Raw genomic sequence first — 19,640 nt, 5'->3', positions numbered from 1 at the left:
GTCAATTACCATCGTGGCCATGTTCAACACGCTGAGGGATCTTCCAGAAGGCATTCAGATCTGGATTGCCGTAATCGACGGCTATGGCAGCGAGAGGGTTGGTGAAGGAGATGACTATGGCAGCGAGATAGGCGAAGGATAAGATGTAGGCGGTGAGGAAAGTAGAGGATATGGGTTCACAGTGTGGTGGGTGAGTGAAAAATGACAGCTTGGGAAGCTTTGGGAGTGGGTTGTCAAGGGGAGATAGGGATGGCTGGAGAAGGTGTACGCAATAAAGAATGGAGGTTATAATTTTTTTCTTCGGTCTCCTTGCTGGCAAAAAAAATATTTTTGAATTTTGAATTGGGTTTATATGTTTATGTGGGGTCCACAGTACCACATTTTTGCATAGTCATCATCCAGTCAACTGCCACGTCACGTTTTAACAGAGCTCTTGACAGAAAGACAACGGAAGTATGAGATTGTCCCATAATTAAGACTTGAGCATAACTCTGGGAGACAACGGAAGTATGAAATTGTCCCATAATTAAGACTTGAGTATAACTCTGGGATGAAAAAAATTTCATGTATCAAATGTTGAAAGCCACAAAACTTCAAGATAGTAAACTGATATTAACCCTATAATTAAATGGAGGCAGATTGTTTGCCTTCCTGTTTGTGTGCCATTTCCATCCCCTCCTAGTTGTGCGATCACGGTTAAGCCACGTCAACATTTTATATTCCTATTGTTTTTTATCTTATTATCTCTATAAAAAATCAATATAAAATATTGACATGGCTTAACCGTAACCACACAAAATATAGGAGAGGATGAAAATAGCACCCAAACAGAGGACAAACAATCTGCCTCCTAATTAAATACCCCTAAATTTATTTTAAAAATTATCATCCCCCATATAGTCCGACCCTCCTGATTTGACTCCGAGACCCGCCCGACCCCCTCATCTTCTTCTTCTTCTTCCCACTCCCTCCAACCTGCAGAAATCCTAAGCTCTGAATTCCCCATTTTCTCTCATTCAATTAGTTTAGGTGGTTGCCTGCTCCCAAAGTTTAATGTTAAAACCTACCTTGAAAATTGAAATTAATTGTGAGATTGAGAGGCAAAGGCAGAGGGAAAATCGATGGGGAACAAGATCGCTCGAACGACGCAAGTGTCGGCGTCGGAGTACTACCTCCACGACCTACCATCGTCCTACAACCTGGTCCTGAAGGAGGTTCTAGGGCGGAGCCGCTTCTTCAAGTCGATTGAGTGCAAGCACGACGAGGGTTTGGTCCTCGTCAAGGTCTATTTCAAGCGCGGTGACTCCATTGATCTCCGCGAGTACGAGCGCCGCCTCTTCCTCATCAAGGAAACCTTCCGTGCTCTCGATCACCCTCACGTTTGGCCCTTCCAGGTCATTTTTCCATTTCTTCTTATACTTTTGGTTAGCATAAACACGATTAATCAGTTTCGGCAAAAAAACAGGATTAATCAACTTTACTTTAGTGTATTACTATAAGCATATAACCTTAATTAATGGTAAAACTCCTGGGTTTTCGGTTTTGCTTGGAAGCTGATGTTTTCATGTGGGTCTGAGTTGTTTTGATGTTTCCGAGTGGTATCATATCATACTTTGATGTTTCCAAGTTTATAAAGAAGCCAACTTTTTGAGTACATGGTGGCCCCTACTGTTTTCTTCTTGCAGTTTTGGCAAGAGACAGATAAAGCAGCTTATCTTGTAAGGCAATTTTTCTTCAACAATCTGCACGACCGGTTAAGCACCCGCCCGTTTCTCAGTCTAATCGAGAAGAAATGGTTGGCCTTTCAGGTCTTCTTTCTCACCCTCTATCTGTCTGTCTTCCTTGATTTATAAGTTTGTTATGTTTATGGTTCCTCTTAGAGTTTTGTTTTGTGGTTGTTGGTGTAGTTACTTCTTGCTCTGAAGCAGTGCCATGATAAAGGAATATGTCACGGTCAGTTCAGTTTTATTCAGGAACTTCACCAGCGTTATTTTTTCAATGTCTTAGTTATGATGGTTTTCTTTTCTATTTGTCGTCTTAGGTGATATTAAGTGTGAGAATGTGTTGGTGACTTCTTGGAATTGGCTCTACCTTGCTGACTTTGCATCTTTCAAACCCACCTACATACCATATGACGATCCTTCTGATTTCTCTTTTTTCTTTGACACCGGAGGAAGAAGGCTTTGTTATCTTGCTCCTGAGGTTCACTTTTCTATCTCTCTTCTGTATTCACTTTCTTTCCATTTATCTGCAGAGGAGGTGCACACTTTATCCATTTTCTCACTTTTTCTTAAGTTGCAATCGGTTATGTAATTATATGCATACAACATGAACATATAGGTTCATAAAAGGGATATTGTAACATCCCACATCGCCCAGGGGAGTGATCCTTATATGTATATTCCCATCTCTACCTAGCACGAGGCCTTTTGGGAGCTCACTGGCTTCGGGTTCCGTAGGAACTCCGAAGTTAAGCGAGAAAGGGGGCTAGAGCAATCCCATGATGGGTGACCCACTGGGAAGTTGCTCATGAGTTCCCAAAAACAAAACCGTGAGGGAATGGTAAGCCCAAAGCGGACAATATCGTGCTACGGTGGTGGAGCGGGCCCGAGAAATGGTGCGCCCCGGGCCGGGATGTGACAGATACAGCTTGCAGTCATAAGATCCAGCTTGATCGGAGTGGGTTTGTGAAATTGATAATGTGCCTGCTATCCTGCTACAAAATTTGAGCAGTTATACAAATCCCAATGTAGTACGAATTATAGTAATATGTATTAGGAGTCAGCTGAGAAGTTTCACTTCTAATTTTAAGAAAGTTCTCAACATTACCGTTACTAACCAGTCACGATATATACTTTCGTAAATAAATTGTTACATTATTAAATTTCTTCATACGCCTTCATTTTTCAGAGATTTTATGAGCATGGAGGTGAGATGCAGGTTGCACAAGATGCACCATTAAGGCCATCTATGGACATATTTGCTGTAGGGTGAGCTTTTGTTGAGTTAGGATCTCTCTTTTCAGACACGACTGTTTCATTTTGATGTCAAATTTGAAGTTGAAATCTCAAATATAGGATGAAAATGGTATATTTCAAGTTTATTGATACATTGTCAAAGTTACAGTGGGGGCGATTAGCCTGAATGAAATTGCGCTCATGCTTAATCATGGCCATTATCATTATTATTTTCTTTTGAGATGCATCATCATATTCATGACATTGTTTTAGATGTGTAATTGCTGAGCTTTTCCTTGAGGGACAACCACTGTTCGAACTATCTCAACTTCTTGCTTATCGTAGAGGGCAATACGATCCTAGCCAACTTCTTGAAAAGGTACTCTCTCTCTCTCTCTCTCTCTCTCTCAATACTAAGTGTACAATTCTTTTTGAGTTTCCATCACATCTCTTCCCATAATGTATTAAATTACTCTTTATCATGTCGCTTCTCTAGTCTTGAACCTTATATTTTAGCCAACCCTTGGTTATTATATTGCATCTTGGTTGTTCTAATGTGGCTAACTGATGTACATGGCTATGCAAATGACTGCATTGTGTGGTGGAAGCTTTCTTCACTTTCTTCAAGTTGACTGTGAATATTGTTGGCCATCCTATCAATTTATATGCGCAATGAATGCAGATACCAGATTCTGGGATTCGCAAGATGATACTTCATATGATTCAGTTGGAACCGGAGTTGCGACATTCTGTTGATAGCTACCTTCAGGAGTATACAACCATTGTTTTTCCAAGTTACTTCTCTCCATTTCTGCATAATTTCCATTGTTTCTGGAATCCCCTTCATTCAGATATGAGGGTAAGAAATGTTGGTACATAATATTTAAGATTCGCACTTCATACTTTTTGGAACTCATGTTAAAGTGATAATTTACTTTGTCATTATTGTATGTAGGTTGCACTTTGCCATAGTGTTTTTCATGAAATACTTAAACAAATGATGAGCAGTAGGTCAACTGAGGACACTGGAACGGGAGTGGGAACTCCTTCAAGTGCCCATGGCATTAGTGGTAGAACTTCTCAGGAAGCAGTTGTAATGCAGAACAAGGGTTTGACAAAGGGATCGTTTACAAAGAAAGAAGAGATGGGTAAAGGCTTAAAATGTGATCAATTGGAACTTCTTGGCGATATCAATACCCTTCTTCGGGATGTTAAACAAAGTAATAATTATTCTGCTACCAAGCCAATGCTTAACGATAATCCCAATTCTGCATTTTCCCCGAATCTTGGCAACTATGGCATGCAATCTCCTGGTGAATTACTTCAATCTATCTCTAATGCATTTAGGAGAAACGATCATCCTTTCCTGAAAAAGATTACATTGAATGATTTGAATTCTTTGATGTCCAAGTATGACAGCGAATCAGATACCTTCGGCACACCGTTTCTGCCGTTACCTGAAAACAGTATCAGATGTGAGGGCATGGTTCTGATTACCTCGTTGCTCTGTTCATGCATACGTAATGTAAAATTGCCTCATTTAAGGAGGAGGGCCATACTTTTGCTGAAATCCTCTGCCTTGTATATTGATGATGAAGATCGTTTGCAACGTGTAATTCCATATGTTGTTGCAATGCTTTCAGATGCAGCTGCAATTGTGCGTTGTGCTGCCTTGGAGACGTTGTGTGACATACTACCTCTAGTCCGAGATTTTCCTCCCAGTGATGCAAAAATTTTTCCGGAGTATATTCTGCCAATGCTTTCCATGCTTCCGGATGATCCAGAAGAAAGTGTGAGGATATGTTATGCCAGTAATATTGCTAAGCTTGCGCTAACTGCTTATGGCTTCTTGGTTCACTCAATGCGCTTGAGTGAGGCTGGGGTACTTGATGAATTAAGTTCTGCAAAAAAGCCACTGGCATCATCTAGTGAGACATCTGGTCAACTTGCAGTGTTGAGGAAGTCTATAGCTGAGGTCATTCAAGAACTTGTTATGGGTCCAAAGCAAACTCCAAATATTAGGAGAGCACTCCTTCAGGACATTAGCACCCTATGCTGCTTCTTTGGCCAGAGACAGAGTAATGACTTTTTGTTACCCATTCTCCCTGCTTTTCTGAATGATCGAGATGAGCAGCTGAGAGCAGTATTCTATGGGCAAATTGTATATGTATGCTTCTTTGTGGGTCAAAGAAGTGTGGAAGAATATCTATTACCTTACATTGAGCAGGCTGTAAGTGATGTAACAGAGGCTGTAATTGTCAATGCATTGGACTGTTTGGCCATTTTGTGCAAAAGTAGTTTATTGCGGAAGAGGATACTTCTTGAAATGATTGAGCGTGCATTTCCATTGTTATGCTATCCTAGTCAATGGGTAAGAAGGTCAGCTGTCACTTTCATTGCAGCCAGTAGTGAAAGCTTAGATGCTGTAGATTCCTATGTCTTTCTAGCCCCTGTTATTCGACCCCTACTCAGCAGACAGCCAGCATCTCTTGCTTCTGAAAAGGCTCTCCTTTCGTGTTTAAAGCCTCCAGTCTCAAGACAGGTTTTTTACCAAGTTCTAGAAAATGCAAGGAGTTCAGACATGTTGGAAAGACAGAGAAAGATATGGTACAACTCTTGGCCTCAGTCTAAACAATGGGAAAGTGTTGACTTACTTTATAAAGGGGTTGAGGAACTGAGTTCAACAAGGAGCTGGCCAGACAAGCAACAAAATGCCGAAAATCATAAACTTACTGGAAAGGCCTTGCAACAAGGAGAATTAACTGAATGTGATGATGGCGAGGCTAAGTTGAGAAGTATGGGAAGCGTTACACGCTCTTCTAGCACAGTTGACATTCATGATCCTTTGTCCTCTGAAAAGTTGCAATTTTCAGGGTTTATGTGGCCACAGGGAAGTTATGTGAATAGCTTCATGTGCGATAAATCATCTGTTGGCATACCATTATACTCCTTTAGCATGGACAAGCGAGCAGTCGGAGGTCCTCCTACAACATCTGATTCTTCTTCACAAGTGAATTCTGTAGGAATTGGTGCATCAGCTATGCCTTGGATGGATCCAGTAAATAAATCATTTAGTTTGGCTAGTTCTGTTCCAGCACCCAAGTTTGTGTCAGGATCATTCAACATTGGCAATGGTTCCAAACAGTTCTATAGAGTAGTACATGAGCCAGATGGTAGGGATAATGATCAAACAGCCTTTGGTAATAGCAAGCTTCAAGATATGGGATTATCTGGCACTACAAAAGGTGCTATTCCTGCGGAAGATGCATCCACTGCTAGTGATCTAACAGGAATGCCATCTCCTTCACGAAGTTCATCAATTCCAGACTCTGGTTGGAGGCCTCGTGGGGTGTTGGTTGCTCACCTGCAAGAACATCGGTCTGCTGTCAATGACATAGCCATTTCAACTGATCATAGCTTTTTTGTTAGTGCGTCTGATGATTCCACTGTTAAGGTATGGGATTCAAGAAAGTTGGAAAAGGACATATCATTTCGGTCAAGGTTGACTTATCATCTAGAAGGAAGCCGTGCACTGTGCAGTGCAATGCTCAGGGGGTCTGCCCAAGTCGTGGTAGGAGCATGTGATGGCATGATACATATGTTTTCTGTTGATTACATCTCCAGGGGACTTGGTAATGTTGTTGAAAAGTATTCAGGTGTTGCTGATATCAAGAAGAAGGATATCAAGGAAGGTGCCGTATTGAGCCTGTTGAATTTCTCAGCGGATAACTGCACAAATCAGATGGTTATGTACAGCACCCAAAATTGTGGGATCCATCTTTGGGATATAAGGCTGAATACCAATTCATGGACATTGAGAGCAACTCCTGAGGAGGGCTATGTGTCTTCGCTGGTAACAGGCCCCTGCGAAAATTGGTTTGTGTCAGGATCTTCGAGGGGTGTGCTTACTCTTTGGGATATGAGGTTCCTTATTCCTGTAAACTCATGGAAGTATTCTTCTGTTTGCCCTATAGAGAAAATGTGCCTGTTTCTTCCTCCACCAAATGCCTCTGTGTCTGCTGCTGCAAGGCCCCTTATTTATGTTGCGGCAGGTTCCAACGAAGTTTCTCTTTGGAATGCTGAAAATGGAAGCTGTCACCAGGTACACACAGAAATCATCTCCTATAAGTTTTCTTAGATATCAGATATGGATGGTGCTGGAAAAGTTAGATGATAAAATCGTACGCATAGATTGCACTCCCCTGGTTGTGCTTTATTCAAAGTAATAAAAATAAAGAAAACTGAAAGCAAAAACCAGATCTTATTTTATAGAGACAGAATTTAAGAGAGGCAGATTGTGTTTTCATCCATGCATTCCCCTTTGGTATGAAATTGAAGGATTGCTGGTTTTACTCTGCGGTTTACCAAAATTTTCTACTTCTTTTCTTCAGACTAGCTGAATGGTAGTATATTAGTTTCTTGTAGTCCAGATTTTTATTTTACTGACTCCTAATGACTTCTGGAATGAGACCCTTGATTCTCCCTCGCTCACGTAAACCACATTTAAAGTAATCAATAGAATGCAAAAAACAGAAGGGTGCTTAAGATTTCATTATGCAAATTTTTACTTTGGACATGTAATTTGTTGTTAAGAAAAAGGTTAAATTTGTTTAGACTACTATCAAGTGTCTCTTGGCCTTTGGATGCTTTGTTCAGCCTTTGGGTTTTATCAAACGTTTTAAATGCTTGTTTTTTTTTTTTTTTTCTTTTTCTTTTTATTTAATTTTCATTGCGTACACAAGTCCCTCTTTTCTGTTAGGTCTACCTTCATAAGTTCAAATGTCTGAGATATTTTTTCCTGCAGGTGCTGAGAGTGGCAAATTACGAAAGTGATGCTGAAATATCTGAAGTTCCTTGGGCCTTGGCTAAGTCATCAAGTAAAAGTTCCAAACCAGATCTGAGACGGAATGTCAATCCCCACTACAGAGTTGATGAACTAAATGAACCCCCTCCTCGTCTTCCTGGCATCCGTTCATTGCTACCCTTACCTGGAGGTGATTTGTTAACTGGAGGAACCGACTTGAAGATACGTCGATGGGATCATTACTGGTTTGTACACAAGTTCATTATCACTTTATTGGTTTACTGAAGGGTTTGTTATCTAATTGGCCTTATTCATATATTGCAGTCCTGATCGAAGTTACTCTATTTGTGGACCAAACTTGAAGGGAGTCGGAAATGATGATTTCTATGCAACAAGATCTAGCTTTGGCGTGCAAGTTGTGCAGGTATGATTAGTCAATTGTATTAGTCATATATCTACGAAATTAGGTGGGGTAGTCAACTATCCCTGGGTGGAAGGGTATGATGACTGATGAGGTCGATCTGTAGATTATCCATGCAGAAGCTAGTTTTTCTTTTATTCATTTAACTTTATCCTCCTAAAACCAGAGCTAAACGACTTGGTAGTTTCAAAGAACCTATGGGTTTAGAATATTCTTTGGGGAGGGGAATCAGGCAATAGAATTTGCTTTCTGTTATTATTTTTCTTTTATTAGCCGCTCCAACTTTATGTCACGGGTCACTGTTCTATTGTGTCCCTGGTTGCTGTATTTGCGTTGTAACAAGTAGGACACTAGATCAGTTGCTAAGTTGAAGAAAGTTGTTATCATTGTAACTTGGTACCCAGATTTTTTTTTTATTCTTAAATTGGTTCTTGTTTTAAATACAGGAGACGAAAAGACGACCTCTAACATCGAAGCTGACAGCCAAGGCAGTTCTTGCGGCTGCTGCCACTGATTCTGCTGGCTGCCACCGCGATTCAATCCTAGCATTGGCCTCGGTTAAGCTAAATCAGAGACACTTAATATCAAGCGGTAGAGATGGGGCAATCAAGGTTTGGAAGTGATTGACAAGGTGATAGATATTCCGTTGTACATACATAGCACAATGCTAGTGCAGTTGTACATTATTATTAATCAAAAGCTTAGACTCATCCCATTATAACAATTGCCTAAGCCCTCGTCGTATGTATGTTCGTGTCATACCGTGTTCGATTGGTATAGTTTGCACACATGTAAGAATGTAGATAGGGTCAGTCAAATTATCGACGGACGTGCCTCCTTTCGTTGATACTTGCTGTGGAATTGCGCATTACAGGATCATGTAAATTTTGGCATTAGTTGTGAATCCAAATTCAAGTTTTATTCACATTTACTGTTGGACTGCACATGGACAGAATATGGTTTCGATGATACTGTTTCGTGCCTTCTGCATGCAAAGTTTGAAATTTGAGATTCATATGGTAAGAATGTCCTACTACCAGTCTTGTTCTCTTGGGGTGCATTTATTGCACCGGACTATCTCGAACTGAATTAAACTCAGAGACTAAGCTAGATTGGCTTAGACTAGACTAAACTGGATTAATTAGTGAAACGTTTGGTCCAGTATCGGACTAACAAACAAATAATATTTTTCTTTTCTTTTTTCTTTACCATTTTCATTTTTTTTTTTTTTTGGCTCTGACCTTTACCATTTTTTAGAACACATTCTCCATTTTTTCCATGAAAAGTTATCCTCACAATCCAGAATCATCGTTTGCTCGAATGGGTTCTTCTGATAATCACTATGTGGAGCCTTTGCAACCACAACTTCATCTCAATCTTTTGCACATCTTCACAAATTCGCTCGAATCAGAAAACCCAGATTGAATCGCAAATTCACTTGAATCACAAAACCCAACTTCGCTGGAAGTGCAAAACCCATATTCGAATCACGAAACCCAAACTCAAAATGCAACCTCCAAACTCAATTTGCAAATCCAAAATTTCGTTCAAAGCTTTGCAACATTTGCAAAAATCAGTTTCCACATTAGTTTCTGCATAAATCAGTTTTCACCCACAAAATCGAGTAAAGTAAATGATTGAGAGCACAAGATGAGGAAGCAGGCCCTCCAGAGGATGCGACTTGATTCAGCGTTCTTCGAGTTTCAAAACGAACAGACGAAGAGATCCTGGGTTCGCGAGTATAAGCGACGGCGACGCGAGCAGACGAAGCAAGCAGAAAGATGAGAGAGGACGCGACGAAAAGAAAAGAATGGGATGCAGCGAAGGTCTTAGCAACCCCAGGGTTTTTTTTTGGGGGGGGGGGGGGGGGGGGGGGATTGGCTAAGACCTCCTAGTGAAGGAGATAGTCCGCGCGAGTCCAGCTTTAATCTCACTTAACTTAGTCCGTGTACGTAACAAACACGAGACTACACTAATGTCTAATCCTATCCAATCCAGTGAGAGTTAACGAGTCCAAACAAACGCACTCTTAGATTCCATGATCTAAAGAAATTGTGGTCACCCATTGTTCGATCTTAATGCAACGATAAATAGTTGTTTAACTTTGTTACTGTACTTTTTTCTGTACCATTGGGTTAAGATCGAACGATCAATGATCACAGTTTCTTGAGCCATGGGGTCTAGGAGAACGGGCCTCGTCCTTTTACGCAAAGCATTTTTTTCATGGTTTGGTAATGCAGCAGCCATCCTGATCTGAAATTTTCACAGCGGAAACACATGCAGCCTCGTGATATGTTTACTTTTCAAAGCTCTGTAGAAGGAAAATTACTAAACCAGATTGAAAATATTTGACTTATGGTGTCCTGTGGAAGCCAATTCATCTTCCGCAATTATACTTGCTTCTCGGTAAATATGCCGAACGTTCGTAAGAATTCTTAATGAAATTCTTAGCATCCTCACGGACGTTCGGCATATTTATCATTATGGATGCCAAGAATTTCATTAAGAAATTCTTAATGAAATATTTGACTTATGGTGTCCCGTGGAAGCCAATCCTCCAAGGGCATCTTAAATGGCTTGTAAAAGTTGCTTTTACATTTCATTTTATATTTTCGGAAATTTGTGATTTTATTTAATTTTCTCTTTTACTAACGAGGCTCGTCTTCTAAAGATGCAAGAAAAGATATAAATTAATATTTATGTTTACATTTTCTAACCAAATTGAGTATTTTGTATCCCGTCCATTAGAGAACTTTCAGGCCAACAAGAAAGTAAAATGCTAATTTTAAGGTGCCTTTTTTTTTTCTTTTTTTTTTTTTTTAAATTTATTTATTATTTTTTAACTCGGCTGAATAAATCAGCTCCAATTTGTAAACTCAATTGGGCAGGATGTAATTGGAAAAGGATGCCAAACTAAACCCGATCATTTATTGAGTTTGGTTTGGATGGCCACACCTCTGCTCTAACCCAACCCAATATGAGTTCAACTCAAAATTCACTCGTGCACGCCAAACCAAACCTACCTAATTTATTGAGTTTGGTTTGGATAATGGTATTGTTTTATAATCTAACCTATGTTTGGAAGAGAGAAATAAACTTGAAATTTGAGTAAAAGTCAGAATTTATAAATTGGCATGCCCCAATTCCTTTGTTTAGATTCATAAACATAGAAATTTAGAATTTCCGTGTGGAAAAAAAACTTAGAATTTGGGACCTCCAATTCCTAAGTTTAAATTCCATGTAAATAAGTGTCATTTCCTAATTTCTATGATTGAGTGTTTAAAAATAACAAATTCCATATTCAATTCCATTTTTCTTTTAGGTTAACCAAACAAGAAAATTCACAAATTCTAGAAAATAAAATCTCGTCGTTTTAATTACCGTCATTTTAAAATTCGTTAATAATATTACATTTCTTCATCCAAACAATAGTGTAATTCCACATTTGCATGGTTAATTTTCCTATTTCGTTTTGCTTTTAAGTAGATAATGAACTTTTGAATTGAATTCTAAATTCTAACAATATATTTGGATGAGAGAAATAAATTTGAAATTTTGACAAAAATCATAATTTATAAATTGACATGTACAAATTCCCTTGTTTGTTTGGTTTTATAAACATATAAATTTAGAAATTTCTCATGGAAAAAAACTGTAATTTGGGACCACAAATTCTGAAGTTTAAATTCAATGTTGATAGGTGTCATTTCCAAATCCTTATGAGTGAGAGTTAAAAAAAAAAAAAAAAAAAATTTGTCTTCAAATTCATTGTTGGTTTAAGTTAACATACAAAAAAATTCACAAATTTTAGAAAATAAAATTACCTCATTATTTTAGTCATTTTCAAATTCATTAGTAATTTTAAATTTCCACATCCAAACACAATATAAATAATTTATAGATTTGAATTTCACCTTATTCCTTATATTTGATTTAACTTTATAAATCTTGCAAAATAAGGTGTGACATAATTGAACATTAGTAAAATTTCTCATTCAAACACAATGTACAAATTTTATAAATGAATTTCACCTTATTCCTTACATTTGGCTTAACATTTATAAATCTTGCAAAATAAAGTGTTACATAATCCAAACATGATAAAGTTTGCCAATCCAACCCGACCCAACTCAAGGAACTTGAATGGGAATGAAGATCCTCTTTGTGAGGATTTCGAGAATTCTCCAATCACATCCGTTCATCATACATCGTGCGATCAGAAATTATTGTAATTTTTTTTATTTAAAATTGAATATAATTAGTACCTAACGAAAATAGACTGCACAATGTACGATAAACAAATGTGATTGGAGGATCTTCGGAATCTTCACAATGAGGATTCGGAGAGGATTCTCATTCCTGAATGGAACCAAAATTTTCACCTTGCTACTCGTTGCTGAGTTGCACCATTTCAACGGTTAAAAATAAAAAGGATTATTATATAAAATGGTCTATGAGATTTGCATGATCAATAGAAATGGTCCTTGAGATTGAAAATCAATAGAAATGATCCCTGAGATTGTCCACCATTCATGATTTTGGTCATTCATTTAAAATTGATTTCGGGCAATTTTCAAAGCTTTATAACTCAATCGTTTCTTAACCAAATTCGACCCATAATATATCAAAATGAAGATAGGAAAGTGTAGAATAAGATTATACCTATTGGGAATCACAATGGTTGCCGGAGATGGCCGGAAAATAGCCTGAAAGGTGACTGGTCCGTAGGAAAATTGGAAAACTCGTCGGAAACTGGGTAAACTTTAAACATTCATAATTTCTTCAATACTTAACCAAATCGAGTGATTCAAAAACGAAAATAATACTTCTTGACGAGACGAAGAGAATAGTACCTTTTTCGAAGGCTAACTCGCCGTGTTTTGGTTGGACAATGGCTTGAAAGTGGCTAACCATTTTCGAGCAGTTTTCCTGCCAAACCACGGGGAGTTAGCAGTAAAGAAAGATACCATTATCGTCATTTCGTCGAGAAGTGTTGAATAAGTTATGAACGTTTAAAATTTACCCAGTTTCTAGCTAGTTTTCTACTTTTTCCGCGGATCAGTCACCTTTGATGCTATTTTCCGGCCATCTCCGGCAATCATTGGGCTTCCAAATAGGTATAATCTTGTTCTACACTTTATTATCTTCATTTTGATATATTATGGGTCGACTTTGTTTAAGAATCGATTGAGTTACGAAGCTTTGAAAATTACCCAAAGAGTTTTTAACAGAATGACCAAAATCATGGATGGTGGACAATATCAGAAACCATTTCTATTGATTTTCAATCTCAATAACCATTTCTATTGATCATGTAAATCTCAAGATCATTTTGTATAATAACTCAAAATAAAAAAATTGTAAGAAAATGACGTGCGATAGTCGGTGCGAATATTTGTATTTTTTGGTGGCTGACTTGGGAGGATTTTTCCTCGAGCAAAGCAAATTTTTCTACTTTTTCCTTTCTGTTTTTCCTGCTTTCTTCTCTGTTTCAATTATTTCTGGTTTTCTGGGACCAAACAAGTTTGGTTTTTATACTTCCATTCTTTCGTTCTGTAAAACCCTAATTTCAGGGATCAAATCAAATACGAAGCAACCGATCATTTATACCAATTGCAATTGTATAATAAACAAAAAATGGTGTCGGCGAACAAGGACATGGTGGCTTACTGCTTCGATACTCTCCTCGCTCACTACACCACCGACCAACCTCCTCCCCCTGCTTTCGACGACGGCCAGCAGTACTCTCTCTCTCTCTCTCTCTCTCTCTCTCTCTCTCTCTCTCTCTCTCTCTCTCTCTCTCTATATATATATATATATAAATGTACACACACACACATGCTTGTTTCAATTTTATTATATTTAATTTTTTAGGAAAAATCTAATGCCATGGTTTTACTTTTTGCTGAAGATTGTTGAGATTGCATCTACTGGGAGGACGGTTTCTGGCTTCATTTTTTCGATGGCATTTTACTTTAATTCTGTTTTATTTTTCTTCTACTGTGAAGTGTGAACTACAAATTTATAACTTTTTTTTTTAAAAAAATTTATACATAATTATAGAACCGGTCTCAGTGGCTTGCTTAGATTAAGATGATTTTGTCACGCCATTGCTGAATTTTCCCAAAGTATATTAGCTCAGCCATGTACGGTTGTCTTCGGTGAGCAAGTTATGAGTGTGGTGTTGGAAGGTCGTGTATCGATCCCATGTTTTCTGAAATCAGCACTAGGCAAGAGGGGATAGGATATATGATTAGTTTTATACTTGATTGAAGTCCATTCAGATTAGTTACTCTGTTTCGAAAATGCACGAGGAGGTGGAGGCCCTTTATTGTAGCCTGATCGGAGTGCTGGCTTAGCTTCTAGCATTGGCTTTTTGACTGGCTATGAGAATCAACTTGTTGAGTGAATCGTTCCTGTTTTTGTAGTATTGTTATTTGAAAAATAAAGTGCAGTCATTTGCAAAAGCGAGAGCGCCGTTTGAGTTTCTGTTGTGTCTATAGCTATCAGTCCCGTTCTCTTAGACTCCATGGTCCAAGGAAATTGCAGTCACTCACTTTTGATCTTAATCCAATGGTGGAGGAAAAAGTACAACAACAAAAGTTAATTGACTACCTATCATTGGATTCAGGTGGAACGGTGGGTGATCACAATGTTCTTGGACCATGGTGTTTAGGAGAAAGGGACTCCTATAATTATTTTCCCCCTTGTTCTTTTTATGTCTTTTTTTTTTGAACCAGACACAAGGATAGATCCGATCATTTTCTCGTACCGGTTATGAGGAATGGGAGATTTGAACTTGACACCTTCTCTTTAGAAAAGAGGTGTATGTACCACGTAGGCTATACGTCTTGCAGTTTCTTTTATCAATACTTGGTTTGAGATTTATTTGCTTTTAGTTTAAATATTGCATCGTCTCCAATTATGTGGCATGTGCTCTTTTATATTACCCTTTGTCATTTGGGTTATGAGTGATAAATAGGCGGCAATATTAATATCATGTTTCCTTCTGCTAATAGAATATATATACATATATATATATATATACACACATATATATATATGTATGTTAGTGTGTGTGTGTGTGTGTGTGTGTGTGTGTTAAGTTGGGAACCTAACTTGTGGACTTGCATATCAGTCGTAAGAGTGGGTGATCTGCAGCGTAACTGGTACACACAACACATACACACACCCATATGTGAGAGTGTGTGTGTTTATGGATTGCTTTATGGCTTAAGAAGCAGTACATTGATTCTTTCAATGTTCTCATCTGATATTAACAATGCTTTGGTCTCAGTCCATTGTTTGTTACTTGGAAGAAAGTGATGAATGGTGCTGAGCCTCGTTTGCGTGGATGCATAGGAACACTAGAAGCTCGGGGCTTGATTAATGGCTTCAGGGACTACGCCCTAAACAGGTGTTATAACAAATCTTGTAATTATTTATCAAAAGATCTTCTGATCATCATCATGTGGCATGAATGGGCCCATCTTTTGGATTGCCAAGTCTTCATTATTATTTGTCATTAACCTTTGACCCGTGTCTTTTGGTCTTTGATTCCTTAACTTGTTTATGTTTGATTGGTTTTTGGTTTTTGTATATCTTTAAAGATCAGACCTTTTAAAAGGTTTCTTATTTATTTCCAACTTGGTGCCCTTTTTTTAACATAAGAAACACAAGAGATATCAACAACTGGTGTCAATTTACTGCCACTCGATGTGCAAAATAGGAAGAACAGGTAAAGGGAACCGTTAAGGGATAGGAGGAGACAGAGAGAGATGAGGATTTTAATCTGGTGATCGGTTTTTGTACAAGATGTTGAGATGAGGATTTTATTAGATGGAATGATTGGTGGAGATCAAAATCAAGACAAGACTGGTGTCCTTGAACCTTCTTGAAGCAATCCTGAAAGGGCTGAAGAACTTTGACCTTTGCAAGACGTTTCTCGCCTCAATGCACAGTGCTCCACTCGATCCTCAGAATGTAGTAGGATTGGATAAAGTCATGCAATGTTGAACATTTCTTCTATAACTTGTTTAGTCAAACAATGTGAAGCATTCTCTGCTGTATGATCCTTTGCCACATTAATTTTCCTTAACTCTACCCAGTCCCTACTCCAGTAATATCAAATCAATATGCTTTGATCTTCCATGAAATACTTGATTCTTGATTGGAAATAAATAACATTTGGCTGTCACATAATGCTAATCAATGTTGCTTCCTTGGATGCTTCATATACTTTGGAACAACGCTTATTGCTGTGAGCTAGGTCAGATCTTGTGCAAACCATCGAATACATGAGACATCCTACTGCATTTGCATAATGAACTGTATTTTTTTTATATTTTTCTATACTGATGTGGGGTTTTTCTTTTCTTTGTGATATTTTTTAATCATTTCTTCCTGTTTGTAATTTTCTGTAGTGCTTTGAAGGACCGGAGGTTTCCTCCAATACAGGCTAAGGAAATACCTTATTTGGAATGCACAGTTTCCATTCTGACTGATTATGAAACTGCTAGTAACTACCTTGATTGGGAGGTATGCTCAAGTTCTTCCACCGTTGGGATATTTGTAAGGATCTTTAATGGTTTTGGCTTAATCAGCTATGTTGCATGGTATACTGTAGGTCTCATTGTTTAGATTAAGTTTGTAATATACTCTGGCATAGGATACAGTATGCATGAGAAGTACGGTCATAATTCACTCTGTAATTTATCTCCAAAATTTTGTTTGCTCTCTTATCATGATTAATAATTATTGCAGATTGGAAAACATGGTATAATTATTGAGTTTACTGATCCTGACTATAACACAAGGCGCAGTGCTACGTACTTGCCTGAGATTGCTGCCCATGAAGGTAATTCTTTCCACTCATTACTTTCTAAAAATACGACTTTTTGAAATTTATGAGCAAAAGAATTCATAGTAGTATCTTTGAAAATTCTGGTGGTGCAAATTTTACGCCGACCTTTGAAATAAAATTAGAATTGGAAAATGTGATCTTTTTTTCTTTGCTCAGTTCTCCAAATTCTGTTTTGTTAATATATTTACAATTATATCTCATGATTTTCCACATTTATTTATTTATTTTTAAACTAGAAAAAAGCATATGTTGCCTTGGTCATAAGACAGTCGCATGTGATGGGCCCCTCAAATGGGTTCATAAGAGTCGATTTTGAGGCCCCTGAAACAGAAACATACCACTTTCCATGGCATTACTATGCCCAGCTATAAAAGGCGGGGAAGGGAATAGTTGGGAAATGACAAGGAAGGAGAGTGGTTAAATTTTACAAAAAAAAAAAAAAAAAAGACTAAAACATTAAAAAAAATATAGGGAGCTTTACCCAATTGGAAATTTAGCACGGTTCATTGTCGTCCTGCATTTTGACAAAGGTCCTTTGAGTGGGCGAACTACTAGCTAAGTTTCTTATGTTCATAGTTTGTTACTTATTTACGTTCTGTTTTGCTAATTGAACAGGTGGTCGTAGTGCCACTTTTCATGGAACGAACCGAACCAGTTTCTTTTATAGATTTTTGTATCAGCAGCTGTTTACATATTTGTAAGATGAGGTACAGGGAAAATGAGGTAAAGTTAGTTGGGGGCAAAAAATCATCCAGGAGAGTGGGAATTTTTGTTTTTCATCTGTTTGAATAGTTGGGCAAGGCTTTCCAAAATTACGGTTCGAATGGGTTCATATAGATTATTCTTTTTATATAGTTTTATGTTGTAACGTCACCTCAGCCACACATTGGTGTCACTGCTTTAGTCTCGTTGAAGTTTAAGATATATAAGGATTTAGGGCATAGGATTTGGGTTTGAGTACTTTGAACTTTAAAGCCTAGAAACTAAATTTGAAACCTAAGCCACAATCAGATTCAAAACATTAGAAAAACAACTGGACTAAGCTGTTACTACTGCTCAGACACAGTTGTATGGATGTCATGCAGTCATAAAAATTAGGTTTGTTAAAAAATGATAGTATAGTTTTGCAACCGTTACTGTTTGAAGGTTTGAACGACGTCGTGGTCCAAACTGATTCCCTCTTCTACCTTTGGTACCTAACTTGAACAATTCTTCTACGTCTTCTACGTCTGCTATAGTGCCCAAAACTGAAGCAACCTTATCTTTTATGAGCAAAGTTTTTAGTACTGAACTAAAAAGACCCTATCCTTCATAGACAAGGTTTCAGCCCGATGGATTGAGTCGTAAATTTAGCGGACACAGGGTTACCTATTCCCAGGTTTTAATGTACGCTTTCATGATTTCTGTTACCGCTCATCCATTGTAACAGAAGTCAGGTGGATTATTTTTGAAATTGTGCTTTGCAGACGGTTCCTTCAATAATTTCAGTTTGAAGATAAGGATCCAATTGCAGCTAGGTTTCTAATGAAAATTAAGGAACGCAATGCGATATGTGTGCTGTTATTCACCAATAAACCAAAATTTCTGAGCCGATTTGTGTTTGGTACTGTTTTGGTTCTTAGTCTGGTCTGATTTGGTTTCAGGTTGGACAAAAACTGAAGCAATTGACTCATTGATGCGGAAATCTGGTTACAATGGGAACATCACTGAGTCGCTTCGGAACCGTATACGGTTGACCCGCTACCAGAGCTCCCTATGCACGATGGACCATAATGACTATGTTTCCTATGTCAAGGAAACCAGAGGCGGAGCTCCCTGTGTAGTTGGTGTTAACTCTGGCAGCCGCTGAACAAACATGAACTATTCCGAAAGAAAGCATTTGGGGTTGGAGTGGATTTGTTTGTTGTTCCAGTGCAGACCGCAATAATGATGTACTTGTAAAAATTTGTAACTCATTTTCCCAGAAACTAGTGCATATTTCATGTGTAATTTTATGTTCTTCAGACTCTACGTCCTGAGAACAACCTACATGGCATAAGTACGAGCCAATAAATTACGGGCATGCGGACTAAAACATATGCGTGTCCTCATTTCGTTAGTTAAAAAAAAAGAAAAATCTGAAGTTAAAACTAAAATGGATAGCAAAGAGACCCTGAGTTAACAAGCAACAATAGTGTTCAAGCACGTGTTGTCAACATGATTACCATTTTTTTGTAGAAATTAAAATGAAGAGTTAACTACATTTTATGCCATAAGGTTTGGAATAATTTGCAAAATGAGCCACAAGGTTTAAATTTTTGCATTTTATGCTACAATGTTTGGAATAATTTACAAGATGAGCCACGAGGTTTAAATATTTGCATTTTACAATCATGATTTTTGTATTTCATTTGTTAACCGTCAATTTCACCACTAAGTCATTTAAGGGGTAAAAATAAAATTTGAGTTCAATCTTTTGATGGAAAAGACGTGGTGGTGATCTAGTTGAGTAAAACCCAACATGGTCCTCTCCGGATCATTTTGGTGAGGATCCTAGGAATCTGTAAATTGTGTCCGTTTATTATATATTGTGCGATTATTTTTTATCAGATACTA

General features: G+C 37.9%; 2 protein-coding genes across 3 annotated transcripts; both read left to right on the top strand.

Annotated features, from left to right (window-relative positions):
* Nucleotides 1-901: 901 nt before the first annotated feature.
* LOC137747216 (serine/threonine-protein kinase VPS15-like) lies at nucleotides 902-9,107 on the top strand. The gene is made up of 11 exons (XM_068487283.1): nucleotides 902-1,394; nucleotides 1,686-1,808; nucleotides 1,908-1,953; nucleotides 2,042-2,202; nucleotides 2,911-2,990; nucleotides 3,231-3,336; nucleotides 3,640-3,816; nucleotides 3,913-7,059; nucleotides 7,762-8,006; nucleotides 8,086-8,185; nucleotides 8,629-9,107. Exons 1-11 carry the CDS (start codon nucleotides 1,122-1,124, stop codon nucleotides 8,803-8,805), a joined length of 4,635 nt encoding a protein of 1,544 aa, XP_068343384.1. The 5' UTR covers nucleotides 902-1,121; the 3' UTR covers nucleotides 8,806-9,107.
* A 4,571-nt stretch (nucleotides 9,108-13,678) lies between these two features.
* LOC137748690 (uncharacterized protein At2g38710-like) lies at nucleotides 13,679-19,034 on the top strand. Of its 2 annotated transcripts, none has more exons than XM_068488865.1 (5): nucleotides 13,679-13,923; nucleotides 15,480-15,599; nucleotides 16,606-16,720; nucleotides 16,946-17,039; nucleotides 18,689-19,034. In XM_068488865.1, the coding sequence occupies exons 1-5, from the start codon at nucleotides 13,820-13,822 to the stop codon at nucleotides 18,892-18,894; spliced, it is 639 nt and encodes a 212-aa protein (XP_068344966.1). In that variant the 5' UTR covers nucleotides 13,679-13,819; the 3' UTR covers nucleotides 18,895-19,034. The 2 variants fall into 2 exon arrangements, with proteins under 2 accessions (XP_068344966.1, XP_068344965.1); XM_068488864.1 differs by having other exon boundaries at nucleotides 16,606-16,753.
* The last annotated feature ends 606 nt before the right edge of the window (nucleotides 19,035-19,640 follow it).

Source organism: Pyrus communis, chromosome 10 (genome assembly GCF_963583255.1).
Source record: "Pyrus communis chromosome 10, drPyrComm1.1, whole genome shotgun sequence".
NCBI classification, from domain to species: Eukaryota; Viridiplantae; Streptophyta; class Magnoliopsida; order Rosales; family Rosaceae; genus Pyrus; species Pyrus communis.
This window is presented reverse-complemented; position numbering and strand designations above follow the sequence as displayed.